General features: G+C 32.3%; 2 protein-coding genes across 2 annotated transcripts; one reads left to right on the top strand and one right to left on the bottom strand.

Annotated features, from left to right (window-relative positions):
- Positions 1-1,183: 1,183 nt before the first annotated feature.
- On the bottom strand, positions 1,184-5,606 carry LOTGIDRAFT_72364 (hypothetical protein; the record flags this gene model as incomplete). Its single annotated transcript, XM_009057911.1, has 9 exons — positions 1,184-1,267; positions 2,178-2,739; positions 3,086-3,218; positions 3,445-3,565; positions 3,714-3,785; positions 4,275-4,454; positions 4,628-4,720; positions 4,881-5,082; positions 5,512-5,606. Coding segments are annotated over 9 exons (1,542 nt in total), but the record flags the coding sequence as incomplete, so codon positions are not given.
- Positions 5,607-8,369: 2,763 nt separating this feature from the next.
- On the top strand, positions 8,370-18,286 carry LOTGIDRAFT_162119 (hypothetical protein; the record flags this gene model as incomplete). Its single annotated transcript, XM_009058052.1, has 7 exons — positions 8,370-8,460; positions 13,281-13,633; positions 14,185-14,432; positions 15,611-15,787; positions 16,445-16,568; positions 17,125-17,250; positions 17,765-18,286. 7 exons carry the CDS (start codon positions 8,370-8,372, stop codon positions 18,284-18,286), a joined length of 1,641 nt encoding a protein of 546 aa, XP_009056300.1.
- Between the last annotated feature and the right edge of the window lie 211 nt (positions 18,287-18,497).

The raw sequence follows: 18,497 nt of genomic DNA, 5'->3' as shown, positions 1-18,497 counted from the left end.
AATAAACGAAAGTTTGCATAACTGGTTCATTGAAGGGAGTGATATTAGAAATCTAAATTTCTAGAGTTTATGATTGATGCTGTAAGTTGGTTAAAAGAAATAATTTGTTACAAGAAACCATGTGTACTTTTCTAGACAAAAAACTTTGTCAGAAAATATTTCATCATTTTAAATGTCATTATATTTTTTTTTTTACCATTAAAGTGTGTATTGAATTCTGGCAAAATGAAATCATCCTAATGAATAATTTTTTTTATAAAGATGGGTTTCCTTATGTATTTTTTAAACATATCATTATGTTCTTATTGCATATAATTTAGAGTTTTAACCAATCATAAATTTCCATGTATGTACAGTCTGGATAAACAAAAAAAGACTTTTTGACCTTTCTTGATCGGTCACTCATTGTAATTCTGCTGGTAATTCTCTTCTTATTTAGCTAATATATGAATTAATTATGGACAAGTGAGACAAACTGGTATTTTTCCAAGTCATTAGAAAACCTCCTCTTTCTATTCATATAGGTATTAGCATTTTCATTTTCATAAATGAAAATAAGGGAACCTATCTTTAATCTGTGCTCCAAATTGTCAGTTAAAGGGACCTCAACCCCATGAAGATTTCAGTGAATGTGAACAGACAAACCAATTGAACCATAATATAATAAACTACTTAAAAAAGAGGTAGAAATCTTTATAACAATAACATAGATTGAAAAATTTACTGTAAAATTTGGGTTTAAAAAAATAATAAATACAAATAATATAACACAATATAACTGATGAAAACATAGATATTAAAATTTGAAGATATATGAGTGTCTAAAATAATTAAATAAATTTTCAATAATCATTCAGAAAACATTGGGATTTTCATGATTTTTACATGATTTAACATATTTTCAACACACATTTTTGTGAAATATTTAAAGAGGAAATTGCAAAAAAAAAAAAAACTATTACAATTTAATATATATAGTTTCAATCTGTAGTACTTTTCAAAAATGAAATCCAAATCACTATTCTTCCATAATACAGCAAAAAATATAATCTGGCCTATATCATAATGTCAGAACTATTTCCCTCGTAATTTCCTTCAAATTTTGTAGTTTTTGATATGGTGTCTGAAAGATCTAAGAACAAGTGTAGAATAAGTCAGAGAAAAATCTATGCTTAAATCATCAACAGTTTCTGTGTTCAGGTTTTTGATATTTTAAATTGAGATTAGTAAAAACTTCTTCTTCACTTGATGCTGGAACTAATTCACTCTGAAATAGATTAAAAAAATTAAAGGTCATTTGAGTCTTGAATATATGTAAATAGTCTTCAGAAGTACCAGATCTGCATGAAAATCACATAATTCCTTCAAAAATATCTCTAACTAGGAATTTCACTTCCTATTCTATATCTGTCCTTTTTATATATGACTGAATCTCTAGGCAAGACAAGTCATCATTTTAACTTTTAAACGTGGATAATTCTTGACACACATAGATTAGAGGCTCAAATTTTGACACAGAGCTGTGAAAACCATTACTGATTAGTTATGATAAAAAAATACTTGTTTCTGAGACTAAAGTATGATCGGTCAAATGGAGGAAGCATTCTTAGTGATATAGCATGAAGTTTTTCAGGAATAATATGGCCATCTAAGTATTTAGTATACCAGCTGATGAAGTACAGACTGGTAGACAGGATATGCAAGGGTCTAACTGAGAATCTGAGAGCAACTGGATTTTAAATCTGATCCATCAATGGATTTAATTACCTTTAGGACAACTGATAAATGACAGTTACCATCAGTTACATGTGTTCTACCAACAGGCAAAATTTGAATTTTGTAGTTGAGCCCTGTGGTCGAAATCTGTGACCATCCAATTGATTGATTTTTCCAATTTGCTCATGTTGGCTGCGTTGGACTGATGTTATGCTTTGAGTTAACCTTAGTCCACCATAACTTAATTTCCAGGATGCAAGTAATTGCATGTCACTAACAGATTTGTTGTGGATTATTGATACGGTTTATATGTTCAAAACACTATGTAAACGCCACCCAATTTTTCAGCAGATCTATTTATTTGTGACCTCGGCCAGTGCTGTACATAGGAGTTTTTATGAAATTCTTCAGTCTTAATTCTGACAATACCAGACGAACAAAAAAATAAAGAGTCCACTTACTTTTTTCATGTCAAACAATCCATGACTGGTTAATTTCATACTTAAAACTCTTTGTGAATATAATCTTAAATCTCTGTTAAAATGTTTATTACCAGTCCAACCAACCAGAGCATAATAATACTGGTCATAAGGGGAGATAATTAGATCAACACGTCTGGCTGTCCAATCACGATCAGATTTAAACAATTCCAAAGGAGATTGATCTATGGTAGATGTTATTTTCTGTAACTTTCTGGCAGGCTCTTCATCTAAGGAATTCGGAATGATGGCAGCTTTCACATGATTAGTTTTGTTTTCTAAGAGTTCTGATTTTCCTTCCTTAAATGATTTAGGAAATTTACAAATACCCAGCCATTTTTCAAAATGATCTAACTGTCCTCGCATGCTTAATTTGAAATCTCTTTGATAGACTTCTGGGTTGAATGTTGCACGTTCATGGTTTCCACACAATATCAAGCCTCTGTTTTCCAGTGCTTGTAGTAATGGTGATAAAAGACCTATTTCGTGCCCTAATTCTGGATGAGTTATTAATAAATCTACATCGTGACCTCTTTCTTTACCTCTGTAAATACCAAAACAAATATAAAACAATCTTTTCAAAAGGATAATAACTGAGGCTTCTGTCTACCAGCTGGTCCATGGCCAAGTGTCTTTGCATTAATCGTTTGGCGGTTAGCACAGATCTTTTATTATATATCAACTGGAATACATTCAATGTCACCAGAAATTTAATCGCTGACTGTGATTTGAACCCACAACCACATTTGGGACCACCATAATCAAGCAAAGGCTATCAAATGCGACAGGAATGGTGAAAATTGATGCTATCAGTGTCCCCGATGCACATGAAAAAAGTTAGGAAACCTCATTACATTCCCTTTAAAAGAATCATAGCGTCACTTTCCTACCTTCTAAAACCCCCAGTTAACTGAACTATAACACCAGGTAATAATTTCTCAGCCTCATCTCTTACAATATCACAAAATATATCAGCTTCTTTACGACTTACAAAATCATTCAATTCATAATGGAAAGCAATACCTGAAGCAGACATTTATCTAAAGTTAAAGAAAAACATCTTTTAGGGTTCAATTTCAGCTTTCTGTTTCATATTTCAAGATGGAAGTCTTATGTCTGCATTTAGCTTTTTGTAATTTTTGGTGAATTTCATGAATTTTATTTGAAAATACTGTTTCTTTCTTATTCAAATAATACAATATGTCATATATTAAAATACACTTGAAAGTATCATGTTTAAAATACACACCCCATGTAACTCTCCAATCATTTCTTACTTCCTCTATATTGATATCATCTAGTGTACTCCATCCTTTATCAATCCATTTCTTAGCTGTAGACGGTCCAATACCAAATATACTTGTAAATAACTATAATAACGGTATTAAAACATCAAATTATCACTTTTATAATTTAAACTTTGAACATGTGCAGCATTAAATACAGGAATCTTGACTAACTACATTTATTTTTATGGGCACCAATTTTGTGTATTTCTTGATTAAACGTACTGTTTACCTTCATTTTATGAAACCAAGGATTATTGAGAATATCTTGAACTTCTTGACAATAACCATCTTCTAAAATATCCTGTAAATTAAATGTTTCCATTAAAAAACAAATTTATGATATAATTTAATGGATACAGGGGTCTAAATATTTTAGACAGTTATTTAACAAAAAAAGAAGTTTAAGAGTCTCACAGGGTGTATTCTGAGAAGCATTACTCTAGTTACCTAATGGTATATGACAAGTTAACGTTCACTTCCAGCAGATGCTGATATTAGTTACCTAATACTAGTAGATATCAAATGAATACACCTTTTGTTTGCGTCACAAAATCCCAGCGTTGGAAAGGGAAGAAATTTGGATTGGGTGGCGGTAATATCAAACTGAGGAATGTTCAAGAGGTCAGTCTTTAGACCCTAACTTAAGTGGCTATATTGAAAATAAAAGCAGGACGAAAGTTTGGTCTAATTAGTTAGACTGGATTTTGGTGTTCCAGTCCTCTGATTGCGCAATAGTTTTTCTTAAAATGCAAATTTGACCTTTGTTTTAAAAAATAAGAGCACAGTTTACCTTTATGACCCTTGAACTATGACCTCCAATATCTTTGATGTTCTTTAAACAGTAAAGGTCACTGACTTGATATGGTAGACTTTTTAATACACATGATGCTCTTCTAAAAGCTAATGCTCTTGAATAATCTTGTTCTTGATCTCTTAATTCAGCAAATTTCTCCAGGATTTCTAATGGCTCCTAAATAAGTAATGGCATTTAAATTTTTTTTAGATATAATTCATTTTATGTTTTATAGTTTAACTACATTCAGATTTAGATCAAATGTTTATGCCTTTCATGATATGTGTATCATTTCAACTGCAAAATTTATCAACAAACTAACCATAGAGATTATGAAAGACGGTTCTTACTGTAAATTTTGAATTTTTATGTAATAAAGGAGTTGACCTTTGACATGCCCATTCCGGTATACTGTTCTGAACTGTATTAGACTTTTCTTCATCCTGAAAATATCAGATTATCAAATATATGTATTTCATAAAGGTCACTATTCGCCATTTACAGGGTTGATTTGGGTCTTGAATATATATAAAGTCTTTCACTGTCTATTCCTTTATATATCTTTTCTCTATTGCTATATTTTCCAGGTAAGATGTACATCACAATACTTACCTCTTGTTTAATCTTGTTTTTAACTCTGTGTTTATCTTCAACAGGTACTGGTTTACAAGCTTTAATACTATCAACAAACCAAGATAGATTCACAATATACTTTTCTTTTAATGCTTCTGGCAATTCCACATTTAAACTTTTTATAACTTGATCAAGAGTTTCAAAGCCAGTCACAACATGTGTCACTGAATCACTGAAATACACCACAGACTAATTCTGTAGAAAGCCCAATAATAGCATTACCCTGCTTTACATTAAAATAAAACATTTCAGATCGAAATCTTATAATTGTGGAATGAACCATAGCAGTTTAGTAAGCCAGATGCTTGCTCACTGGCCTGAACATCCAGAGTTCAATGCATACATAGAATAGATTGGGATAGATTGGGATAGTGCCATTTCATCTGAGTTTAGCATAATTATTTTTTTCTAGATAGCAATAATAGAAGCAAAGAAGGAAAAACTTGAAAGAGAAAGATGAACTCAGATCTTGCAATCGTGCATCTTCCCTTTAAAGGAACTGAAAAATAGTGGCTGATTCCTAACAAAATTCCACCATCATAATACACTGTATTGCATTATTATTATTATTATTATGTCAATCATTAAAATAATATTTTACCAATATTGAGGAGAAATTCTTATATTTTTCTTAATTGCACTTTTCTTCATGTCATCTAATCTTTGTTTTTGTATTCTTTGTGGCATGACAAAGACTTTGTCGTCTAAAGATCGACATTTTTCTGAATTGTCGCTAGTTTGATGCGATTTTGTCGCCATTTTTGTTTGTTGACCTTGACATTAAAAGCAATTCGTAATCACGAACCTAACCAAAAAACATCTAACCAGGAATCAATATTCTCCATTTAATGAATCATTTACTTAATCATCAACTTAATTATCAAATGAACATATGGAAGAATAGATGTTTAATGGGAAATATATTGTTGGTTACGTTTTGTATGTGCATAAGATTCAATTGATTACAAATTAAAATTGTACTTGTAGAGTAAGACGCGAGTAAATATTGTCAAAAGAAAAAAAAAGGAAACGATCTAGAACGATTTCGTCTAGTTGTCACAGGTAAACATTAAAACAGATAGTCTAGAGTCAGACACTATGATCCCCAGGCTCAGAATTCCATGTTCTTCCATTTTCACTTTTTTGATCATTAATGTTTGTTTTTGTCACTGTCAGTCACTGACATTCACTAATTCACATTAGTTTAACTACTACCATTACCAGTACCAGCACTTTACCTCTCTCTGCAGTTATTTCTTCAAGGCCCTTTGGCCTGGTCGACACCATGTTGAGGGGGTTAGTGCAGCATTTCTAGGGGATGATATACCTTTTCTTTATAAGACATAGTTGGACAGACTGATTAAGTCTACTGTACAGTGGTGTGACCTATATTTGTGCATATAAGGATTCAACACCGAATTTTGTCAATATTATAAAACAGAAAAATTTTGTGTATGTATTAGAAGTTTCTTCAGATATTCTTTATAATGATTAAAATTGGTTTGTTTCAATCTACCTTATGACCCATATTTCATGAGTAACCAACTCAACTACAGCTGCAAAATAGCGACAGACAAAATAAGATAAGTAAATCGTAAGAGTGATTTATTGCTAAAATTCATTGAAACAACATAAGAATGTGGCCCACATTGTGTTCCATAGGATTTTTCTGCTGACACTGGATCCGCTGGTTTATCACTTGACTGCGTTCACTGGAATATATTCTAGCAGACGACAATTAGAATTCTGATTATATCTTGGGATTATAAGGGAACTCTGCCAATAAAAATTGTGATTTTTGGTAATAACTGATCGTATATGTTAGAAATAAATAATAAATTTGACTTGGCTTTGAAACAAAAAAAAAAAAAATTCTGCATGTTAAAATTAGAAATAACCCATGTTTATCAATACATGCAAATGCGGAGGTCACTCGAGGTCGTGCATGTGAATATTAATCATTTCCAGAGATGCACAAAATAACTTTCAAACATAGATAATTATGGATACACTTTGATTTGAAGGCTCAAATTTCGATGTGAACATTACATATTACTGATTAGTTTAGTGGAATAAATTCATATTTCTGAGACCAAGATATGGTTTACTTCTGGAAATGCTGCATCTGTTCCATCACAAGTCAGTATATCAGTAAGTAAACTGATCAGACACAATTGACATTAGTCTGAAACACCTGGCCTATATGGCCATTTTAAAAGTTGTTGGCTGGAGTAGAGTCAGCAAACATATGCCCTATTTTATGGAAATTTGTTGCACCTATTTACTTATTGAAGACATATTTACTTACCTCTAATTTACTAAAAACCCATCACTGATACTTTCATTACGATAGTATCACGAGAATCTATGACCCTTGATCATTGGGTTTATACAAAGTCTCTGTTAGCTAGCAAGAGATTAATTCTGAAGGAAGGCTGACATAATGATGGCATGACTGAACTATAAACATATTCATCATATATATCCGGGTTTGGTGGTAAATAAATGTGTTAAGATGTGCCATAGATTGAACCCGGTTTCCCCTTGTTATTTATTGAGGTCATAATCAGTGGCTAAACTAGTCCTAAATATCTGCCTCTAATCCAGCCTGTGATGGATATTTTGACAGTTGTCAGCTGGAATAGAGTCAGACGAAAAAGTCCCTGTTAAATGGGGATTTTCCACACTTCCAAAGATGCTTTTTTCTCTGACATAAAATTGACTTTGCTTTATTATGATTGTAAATTAGTGTGGGGCATCACCATAACTTTTGTTTTGTTAGTACAGGATGCTTTGAACATTTGGCTGCGCATGCAGTTTTAAATGGCCGATGCTAGATCAGTTTCGCCGAAAAAAAATTGATGGAACCGGAGACATGACATAAATGGTGTTGGGAGAAAATGATGGTATAACTGAACTACAAAAATATTCATCTTTCCAAATATACCTGGGTTTTGCAGATCTGAGGTATCTAAATAGGTTTAAAAAAAACCTGACCTTCAGAGATGCGGAATGTCCCCATTTAACAGGGCTTATTATTTCTGTCTCTACACTAGCTGATATCTGTCCAAATAGCTATCAGAGGCTGGAATAGAGACAGATGTTTCGGTCTATGGCTCAACAAGATGAGTGGGGGGCCTGTGGACTTAAAAAGTAGGTTTAATAATAATTTTAATACAATGTTTTATATATAATATATACTATCCTGCATTTTTCTAGGGTTAGGGGCCCCTTAAAAGTTGGGTCCTGTGGACTGGGTTCAACCAGTCGGTTTGCTAGTTAGGCCAATGTTCATAGTTGCTAACACAGAAAAAGAGTGTATCAAGACAGTAAGTTTATATGTTAAAGATCCCTTCCAAAACATAACTGACAAATGCCACTGTCCTTGTAAGATTTCCGTTATTGCACACCGAGTTGTCTTCATTTATTAACCAACGTTGAAATTTTTAGAGATCCAAAATGGCTGCTGGTAATGTTCATGCATTAAGTAGAGGAAATGAAGGTAATAGAAGCAGAAGCAGTATGAGCCCAGAAGAAGACGATTTACCACGTAAGTTGTTTCTGATTTTTAAACTTAGTCAATTCCTTAAAGTTCTGGTAGCCAAAAAAAAAAAAAATCAGATTATTGAGTTAACATGATAGTAAAAGAGATTGACCATTTACAAATTTCTCTGAAGATCATGTAACTTCTTTGGTCAGTTCACTTTGTATAGTGTTTTTGATTGGTTATATCAAAATTTGACTGAACACTAGCTAAATGGATTTTTGTTTGATCATGTATATGTAATAACCTACAGTAATATCTTGCAGTGATATCTTATTTGTATTGTAGCTAAATCTGAATGTTATTTTAAAATCTTCATCATAGGAGAGCTCAAAGATTAGATATATATTTCAAAAAATGAAAAGAAGTGACCTTCATTTAGGTAGAACAATCTGATTATAAGATGTAGGTCATTTCATGATAATTTAAATAAGCTTATGTTATTATTTTTTTTATCTGTAATTTAGTAAATGAATAAGATTATTTTAAGGTACAGATTTGCCATCCATTTGCTCAGTCGTACATTAGTCTCGGACACAGAAATTTTTTAGCTATAAGCTAATCAGTAGTAGTGTTCACAGCCTATTGTCGAAATTTGAGCGTTTAAATCCATGTGTGTCTGTAATTATCTTTGTTTGAAAGTTAAAATGACGACTTGTCTTTTCTTTACACTCTGCCATTTATTGAAAATACGTACGGTATAAAGACATAAAAAGTGGAATTTCTAGTTTGAGGTATTTTTGAAAGAATCATGCGATTTTCGTACAGTTCTGGTACTCTTGAAGACCATTTACATAATTATATTCAGCACCCAAATCAACCCCTCATGGTGCAGAAAAGGACATTCATTTCATCTCATTGCCAAATCAACCCCTGAAAATGGCGTACCATGCTTTTAAAATTTGTTCCTTTGCAACTTACATTGTTGATGACCTTGAATGATATAGTTCAGTAAGGAATGTACTTTAAGAATATTGTCTTATTGAAATTGTCCATGTGATATGTCATATGTTATGTCTGTAATTCATGTAGAACAGAACTATAAAAATGTTTTTAATCAAGAATCGTTGTGTTTGTAGTAATTCATATATTTGTTCAAGTCTTGTCATTATATCTGTTTCTTATATAGTAAATATAAGTTAAGTATAGAACAATTCTGAATATATAAGAATTTTGATTACATAACAACATGGCATTGAAGAAAAACGAACTGGTGGATCCTCAACATCGATTCGCAGTATTTTCGAAGGGGAAAAAAAAACTCAAAATTTATTTCACTGTGTATAGTGCTCACCCCTTCTGTGAGGAGCCCATTTTGGGGTAAAAAACTGTGCATTATATTCGGAAATATACGGTATATTTTGTAAGAAGGAACCATTTACAAGGATAACAACTTAGGTTCACGGGGATCCTGTCTATCAACAGGACCTTGGCCAAACCTCTTAGCATTGATCTTTCCTAGAATATCCATACCTATTTGCAACTGTATTGCTTATACAAGATCACCAGACTTTCACATGCCAATTGAGATTAAAACCAACTTTACACTTTTCCTTGATTTTTAGAATTTGGAACGTCTTTTTACACATTGGCCTTGACCTATTGTCCACACAGAACAACATCCCTAACTGGGAAAAAGGGTACTATTTAAACCTACTCTGGTAAGAGGTTTCTAAGGTTAGCCGATAGGAAATTTATTCAGTCACTCCCCTCACTGATATTAGTAAGTACACTTATATGTGTAATAGTGACATGACATAATAATGTAAGTAAGGTCATGACATGTATGTTCAAACTTGTTTCAAGCAGAAGATTAGAAGATGATTCATAATCTTATTTTTTGTATTTTCTATATCTCTGAGATGGCTCATATAACACAGGTGTTTAGGATTCTAGTTCAGAAAGAAGTTGAAAAACTAGAAATAATGATAAAAGTAGAAATAAGGTGTATTTCATACGCTATAGGGCTATTGAAATTCAAAATAGAGTCAAGTCAACAACCCCGATAAAAGATTTTTTTTGTACACAAAGTACAATGGTAAAGAAATTACAATTTGACTTTTTTATCATCCCTTTTAGATATTTAAGAAATGAAATGTCCAGGGACTTTATATCTCATTGAAATATCATAGGACTTTATATCTCATTGAGATATCCTAGGACTTTATATCTCATAGAGATATCTTAGAACTTTATATCTCATTGAAATATCATAGGACTTTATATCTCATTGAGATATCTTAGAACTTTATATCTCATTGAGATATCCTAGGACTTTATATCTCATTGAGATATCCTAGGACTTTATATCTCATTGAAATATCCTAGGACTTTATATCTCATAGAGATATCTTAGAACTTTATATCTCATTGAAATATCATAGGACTTTATATCTCATTTAGATATCCTAGGACTTTAAATCTCACTGAGACATCCTAGGACTTTATATCTTATGCCCAAAGACTTAATATTTCATTGAGTTATCCAAGGACTTCATAACTCATGGAGATAAAGATTTATTTTTAAAGAGTCGTAATTAAATCAGCCTTGAAAGAAAAGTGAGTGAGCAATCATAATTGTTGATATGATAATAATAATACTAGGAAAGATAAGTACCAATTAATATGTATATGTTTAAATTATTATCTGTGTTGAATGTGAAGGCTTTATTTAATGACTGGTCACATCTGCTTGTGATGATTGAAGCCCCACTGTATCATAGTTTTCACTGACAAGCACAGAAGGAGTGTGATAAGACAACTTCTAATTTTTCTAAAAAAAAAAAAAAATAAAAAAATAAAATGATAAAAGCCATAATGGGAATTAAATGATTTCAGTTACAAAATGATTTGAGGGCTATCACTATAGTGTATGATTTGCTTTTTTGTGCAAAAAAAATTAATTTTTACGTTCTCTTATCCAGAAATTTCTGAACCAATCTGTCCTCTTGAGATATCTGCAATTATCATGCAAGTCATTAAGAACGCTTGATCTGTCACTATTAACATGATTGCAATCAATTTTCCTGAAACGGTTATTGGAAATATTTGCTTTTCTAGCCGATCAAGATCAAAATAAGCTAATGAATAATAAGTGGTTGAAAAAAAATGACTGCCATACAAGACTGATATTTTTGACTTAGAAGAAACTTATTCTTTTATTTCTTTATGTATTTGAGGTAAATAGAATGCCTCAAAATTCCCTGTGGCGAGTTAGATGCTTGCTCGCTAAGCTGTAGGTCTGGGAATCAATTCCAACATAGGTCGAGATAATACCTTCGGATTTTTCAACCCAGTTTCCCCCTGTCAGTGATGCAGGTAAGAGGAGCTGACATGGAAAAAGTGTCTAGTCGTGGGAACAATAAACCAAGGTCCCGTGCTATAGGTTGTGCACATTGGTAATAAAAAAAGAGCAGGCTAATGCTGCTGTCCTGGCAAAATTTTCCTCATTGTTCCTTGCATGGCATTGCCTGTCTTCATTAGCCCACATGGTGCAGAAAACTAGGACGTAAACCTCCATTCATTTCATTTCATTTAAAATTACCAGTATGGAGGTGCAGAATATTTATAATAAATTCTGAATAATGACACTTAAACAAGACAATTACTGTCAAATATATCTATCAAAAGCTGATAATAATCAACAAATTTCAATCTAATGAAAACTTTATATTACATAATGAAATTTGAAATTCAGATACAGCTATTTGTCATTTTTATTGATACAAAATTATTCAGTTTGTCATCAAAGTTTCAGGAAGTGGATGACATCTTGTCCTGACACATCAGGACTTTAACTATAATCAGGTGATAGTGTATAGTAGGCTTTAATTATGATGCAGTCAATGGTATACCTCAGACCTTCCTTTGTCATTGTCAAAACTACATATATTTAAATTGTGTACAGGTCTGTGGAGGCTATTTACTCGGTTTGCTTACCGGTTGAATACTACTTTTATATAGGCTCTAACTTGATAATGGAGGATATAGGTAAGCTAAAAAATGTATTTTGGGTTGATTTTTCTTAGTTTATTATATATGCCTACGAGTACATTGTCATCCCCGTTTGTCTGTGCCCACCAGCTGAATCTGACTTGGTAATGAATGGTGAATTTTGTTGTGTCTTCTTGGGTGGGACTCTTTACTTGCAGTGATTTGTCAAGTGATAGTAATATTGGGACATAAATATAGTCCTTAAATTTAGAGACCTTGGGAGATAATTCTGACACTTACATAATATGTATTTAATGCTGTATTGTGACTATTGGTTGAGATACATTTTATTATCAGTTTGAATACATATCGTTAGGTTTTTTTTATTTTCATTGACTTTGTTTACAAACACCTGTAGTCCTGAACAACCAGCCTCTAATATTTGAATTACCAGAATGACATGATCATATGACAATATTGACATAGTTCCTGGTAAAAAATGTCGGTCATTCCTTACCGTGATATGTGCAGAGCGCTAGCGTAACTTTCACAGAGGACGTTTGTGCCCATCTGTCCATTGCTTAGCAACACGACAGACTCTTATTCTTAAAATCTTTCAAAAGTTGATCCATTCTTTTTATACAATTTTTAGCTTGTAAACAGTCTATGAGGCACAGTTTGAAGAATTAGATAAAATTTTTAATTATTCCCTAAGAATGTTCTTAAAAGAAACGTTTGACTAAATCTTGAATATTACGGTACATCTTTGTAATAGATGCGGTTCTGCCATGTTACATTATGATTTAAACAAAGCCTCCAATTGGCGTATGTTTTTTTTCTTGGCAAGCTATCTTTATATAAAGTATCTAAATGAAATGTACTTTATTTTTCAGCTATGCCATGGTTTGGTATGGATATTGGTGGTACATTAACCAAATTAGTCTATTTTGAACCAACAGACATTTCTGATATAGAAGAAGCAGAAGAAGTCGAAACTTTAAAGACCATACGTAAATATCTAACAGGAAATGTAGCTTATGGCAGCACAGGTATTCGCGATGTACATTTAGAAATGGTGGACCAATCTATTGGTGGACGTCAGGGAACATTACATTTTATACGATTTCCAACTAGTAATATGATGACTTTTATAGAAATGGCCAAATCTAAAAACTTTTCCAGTCTGGCTAGTGCAATCTGTGCTACAGGGGGAGGAGCCTATAAATTTGAAGCAGACTTTAAGAGGGTAAGTTTTAACTGTATTAATCAGTAGGTGCTGTAAGAACTTTAACTGAATATTATATATATGTTGCAATATTACAGATAGTCATCTATTTGACACCCCTCAGCTTTCTTTGAACTCTCCAACACATGCATACTATATCAATGATATGAAACTGAATGTGGATGATTGGAAGAGCTCATTTATCAAATTCAGGGTGTTTTTTGTTGCTTTTCAAAATATATCCAACCAATAAAGCAGAAAAGTAGGACAAAAAACTCCTTCAATTTCATTTTTCGACTGATAATAGTTTTTATAAATATTCTAACTCAGTTTCTGCTGAATGAAATGGAATGGAATAATTAGGACAGAGTACTTATTCAAGGTCTATAAATTTGTATATGACAATGAATAACCAGGATTGCCAGACATCCAAAGATTTGTAGTATTCTAGCTAAATAACATCTCCCATCTTGAATAATAGGCCGTGGGTTCTGTTCCACAAAAAAATTTATCAATTTCGTCCAAAAGTAAGATTTTTGTAGAATCGTGATGATTTTTGACATTTTTTTCAGGAAGTGAATCTAGATCTACATAAATACGATGAACTAGAATGTTTATTAAAAGGTATCCATTATATAGATAGACATAATATACGCAGTGAATGTTATTACTGGAAAAATCCTCAACACCTGCAACTCTGTGAGAAAGTTCCATTCGATTTCCGAAATCCATATCCATATTTGGTGGTTAATATAGGATCTGGTGTGAGTATATTAGCAGTTAGATCACCAACAGATTATAGACGTGTGAGTGGTACAAGGTAATTAGACAAACCTTTATTTTCATATCATGCCTATTATCAAACGAATTTACACGGCTGACCTATTTCAGAATAATAAACTTAATTGACTTGCTTGACTCAAATCAAACTACTTTTTTTTAACTTGTGATGTTCAGACAAAAACAAAGTGGGGTCTCCAGTTCTGTTTGAAAAAATATTTTTGAGACCTGAAAAACTTTCAAAACCACAATGTTGTTTGTGTGAATTGACAGATGAATGTTGGCTTAATACTTAAAGCGCATTCTCACAAGTGGTCTTAGTCAGAGATTTTTGTCACTGATTAGAGTCTTGTGTAAAATCTTGCGTGTGCCAGTGCTTCCACGACAAGATTATTGCGTCCCTAACTGGATTTATAATATCAAACAAGTTTGATAATTGTCTCTGATAGTTTTTATCCGTCATCATCCAATCAGATTCATTTTCCTTTCAATTGCATTATCAACAAGGTGGAAAACAACCGACTGGAGATATTTGACAGTGAAACTCTTGACAAGACTCTAGTCGGCGACAAAAATCTGCGACCAAGACCGTTAATGTTCCTGCAACTAAAGTTGAAAATCGATTGTTGACTCACTTTCTTTCCATGTTTACTGAATTGATTCAAATAAATTCTTGGATTTCGCAGAAGCAAAATAATTTCATTCATTTGATGAAAAAACTTGTCTAAATACCTACAAGACCTTTTCAGATGACTAAAATCATCATTTTATCAGTATTGTTTTATAACAATAATTTAACTCATAAAAACATCATTTGTTATATAACTTAAAAAATATTATTCATAAATCATATATAATATAAGAATTTAAAATTATATTAATAAATCATTGGTTGTGTTATGTAAATGATGTGTTCTTCAGAATAAATCATTTGTTTTTAGTTATATCTTATAAATTAGGTTTTAAAGAGCCTTAAAGGGAAAGGTGCACCATTTTGGGGGTTGATTTGAGTCTTGAATATATGTAAATATGTAAAGGCTTTGCTTTCCTCTTAACCAGCTACAAAAAAAATGGTGTAACCCCATACTTGGAACTGTACTTTGCAGAGAACATTAACAATCATAGGAATTATTGAAGTGAAACAAAGCCTATAGGTTTGGAAACAGTCTACTGGAACCTATTGAAAAAGTTGTAAAGTTCGTTTTCTTTGTTCTGTAGTTTGGGAGGTGGTACATTTGTTGGTTTATGTTGTCTGCTAACTGGTTGTCAGACGTTTGAAGAAGCTATAGAATTAGCATCAGAAGGTAACAGTACTAATATTGATAAATCTGTTGGTGATATTTATGGTGGTGACTATGATAAATTTAATCTAAAAGGTTCTACTGTTGCTAGTAGGTAAGGTTAAACTCTACCATCCTTTGCTTTCCTAGTTGAGATTTCAGCTGATCTCAGGTGTATGTATCTCTTTTCAGAATGAAAATTCCAACATATAGTTTGTCTATAATTTCAGATAAGGATGAAGTTAGGACAGATTACCATTTTTATACGCCCACATGGAATTGTATATGTATAAATATATTGTATATGCCATATTTGATCATTTTGACTTTTTGGTACCATTCAAAAGCATGTAAAAGCGCGGATCAAAACGTCTTATTCTTAGCTTGATTGTAAATAAACCCAAAAACCACTAATTGAATAACACGTATATAAACAGTCAGATTTAAAACCTCGTAAAATGTTGTATTATATGAGGTTCAATATCTCTTTTTCTGAGGAAGAAAATGAAAAACCCCCGTATACTGTATTATTATGAGTTTTTGGTTCAATAGGCCAGAGTACTCAAATTGTTATACAAGGTTTAAATTTTCAAAGAATGAAAACCACGTATAGCAGTAAAAAAAAATTATGACAAAAGATTTTAACAAAATACGTGTACAAATAGTTTTTCGCGTTTTTTGTGGTCACCCACGATATCCCATAAGGTTATTCCTTGATTAACTTTGAAGGTAATTGCCTGTCAGTGAGCTGTTTGTTTTTCCTCTTTTCTAGTTTTGGACAGATGATTTCACCAGAAAAATGTCAAACAGCTAATAAATGTGATTTAGCTAGAGCTACATTGATTACTATCACTAATAATATTGGTTCTATAGCTAGAATGTGTGCTGTTACAGAGGTAAAAAGATATTGTCATCTTTATATGACCAGCTGACAGTTATCTGTAGCATTTTCCAGAATTGAAATTCAATCCCCAGTTCTCCTGTAATTCATCAAAACGTAACTACTCTGAATCTTGTCATTATTTGATTTTTCTTTAGTTGTGGATAACCAAATTTAAATGAAATGAATAGAGATTTACGTTCTACTTTTCTGCACCATGTGGGCTAATGAAGACGGACAATGCCATGCAGGGTGCGATGAGAGAAATTTTGCCAGGACAATGGCATTTGCCTGCTCTTTTTCGATTTCATACTGTTGAGCTATCTTTGTGCACTCAGCACAGCCTTTAGGTTAGTGAGCAAGCGTCTAACTCACTGAGAAACCATGGCTCTAAATAACCAATTTAAGATTTCAATTCAGGAAAATTATGGAAATCTATATTATGCTATTATTATTTCTTTTCATTTTCCAAGTATTTGAGTAGATTTGCTCATACATACTATTTTAATAGCTTGCTTCATTCTGTCACATATTGAAAATTGTTGATTATGCTTGAGATTTTATTTTTGTAGAAAATTGAACGAGTGGTATTTGTTGGTAATTTTCTACGTGTTAATACTATTTCTATGAAGTTACTAGCGTATGCTATGGATTATTGGTCAGGAGGAGCACTGAAGGCTTTATTTCTGGAACATGAGGTATGGTAGCCATCTTCATTTAAATATTACTGGATGAAAGAGTATTTCTGCTTAAATTTCCGCTTATTTTTTGCATCCTTTTGAAATTTAACAAATTTGCATAACCATGCATGTCTTCATTTTCTGCTGAAGAATTGGCTTATGTAGCTGAGCAAGGCCTTGCAGTATGAAATAAGGGAAATTTTTACCAGTAAATATCCTTGATATGCACAGAAAGAAACCCATCTCAAACTGTGACTGAATTGATCCTGGCCTAGGATACCGAAATTTTAAGCAGATTTTTAGCAAGTTTTAGAATGATTAGCTACATAGATCATGTAATTCTTTGCATTTGGGAGCTAGGGCCTCTTTTTTTCAAACCATCGTCTGATCAGTATTACTTCTACATAAGGCTTGATTAATATCAATATTGAACTTGTCATATAAACTCTGAAAAATTAATATCCACTTGTTTTGTCTGTTATACTATTTTGTAGGCCTATTATCACAGATATGTTTTAATAATTTCTTTCAGGGATATTTTGGTGCTACAGGATGTTTGATGGAATATTTACGTTTGGGTCATCCTCATATCATATCGCCTGATAGTTCTTCAAGACCTTCCAGCAATTTACATCAAGTCAAACACCAATCAACACCAACTGCTACTGAAACACAAACTTTCACATCACAAAATTGTCACCAAAACAGTGAAGGTCAAGGTCAACTCAATAGTGAACATTATCAGTCAGTCAACAAAAGTGAACATATTAAAAAAGGGAGCAATAATGATCATGAAGATAATCAAAATCATAACAAGTATAACAATCATAACAATGAAAATGGTGAAGTGGATAACAATCAAAGCAATAGTGAAAAGGATAGCGGGGACCATATTCAAAATGGTGGACACAATGTCATTCAAGAAAGGGAACAAGATTCATCTCACAAGGTCCAAAATAGTGACATCACAGACAATTTATCACAGAAAAATCATAGTATGCTCAAATCACGTATCACAACAAATGCCAAATATATTGATCATTTCATATCATAGAAAGCATTAATACCAAAAAAAATTACAGTGGGAGTGTGTGCTTATTTACTTGGCATATTTTTTGAAATATTTATATCATAGTGTAAAACCTGAGATAGGGGTTGCTCCATTGTGAATTCTGCATGTTTGGAATTCGTGGTAAATCATTAAAACAAGTTAAAACAGGGTTCAGAACGCGTTGCATGTGTTCTGAAAAAATAGTATGTGTAGA

Source organism: Lottia gigantea (assembly GCF_000327385.1).
Source record: "Lottia gigantea unplaced genomic scaffold LOTGIsca_32, whole genome shotgun sequence".
NCBI classification, from domain to species: domain Eukaryota; kingdom Metazoa; phylum Mollusca; class Gastropoda; family Lottiidae; genus Lottia; species Lottia gigantea.
Note: the sequence above shows the minus strand (reverse complement) of the source record. Positions and strands in the feature narration are given on the sequence as shown.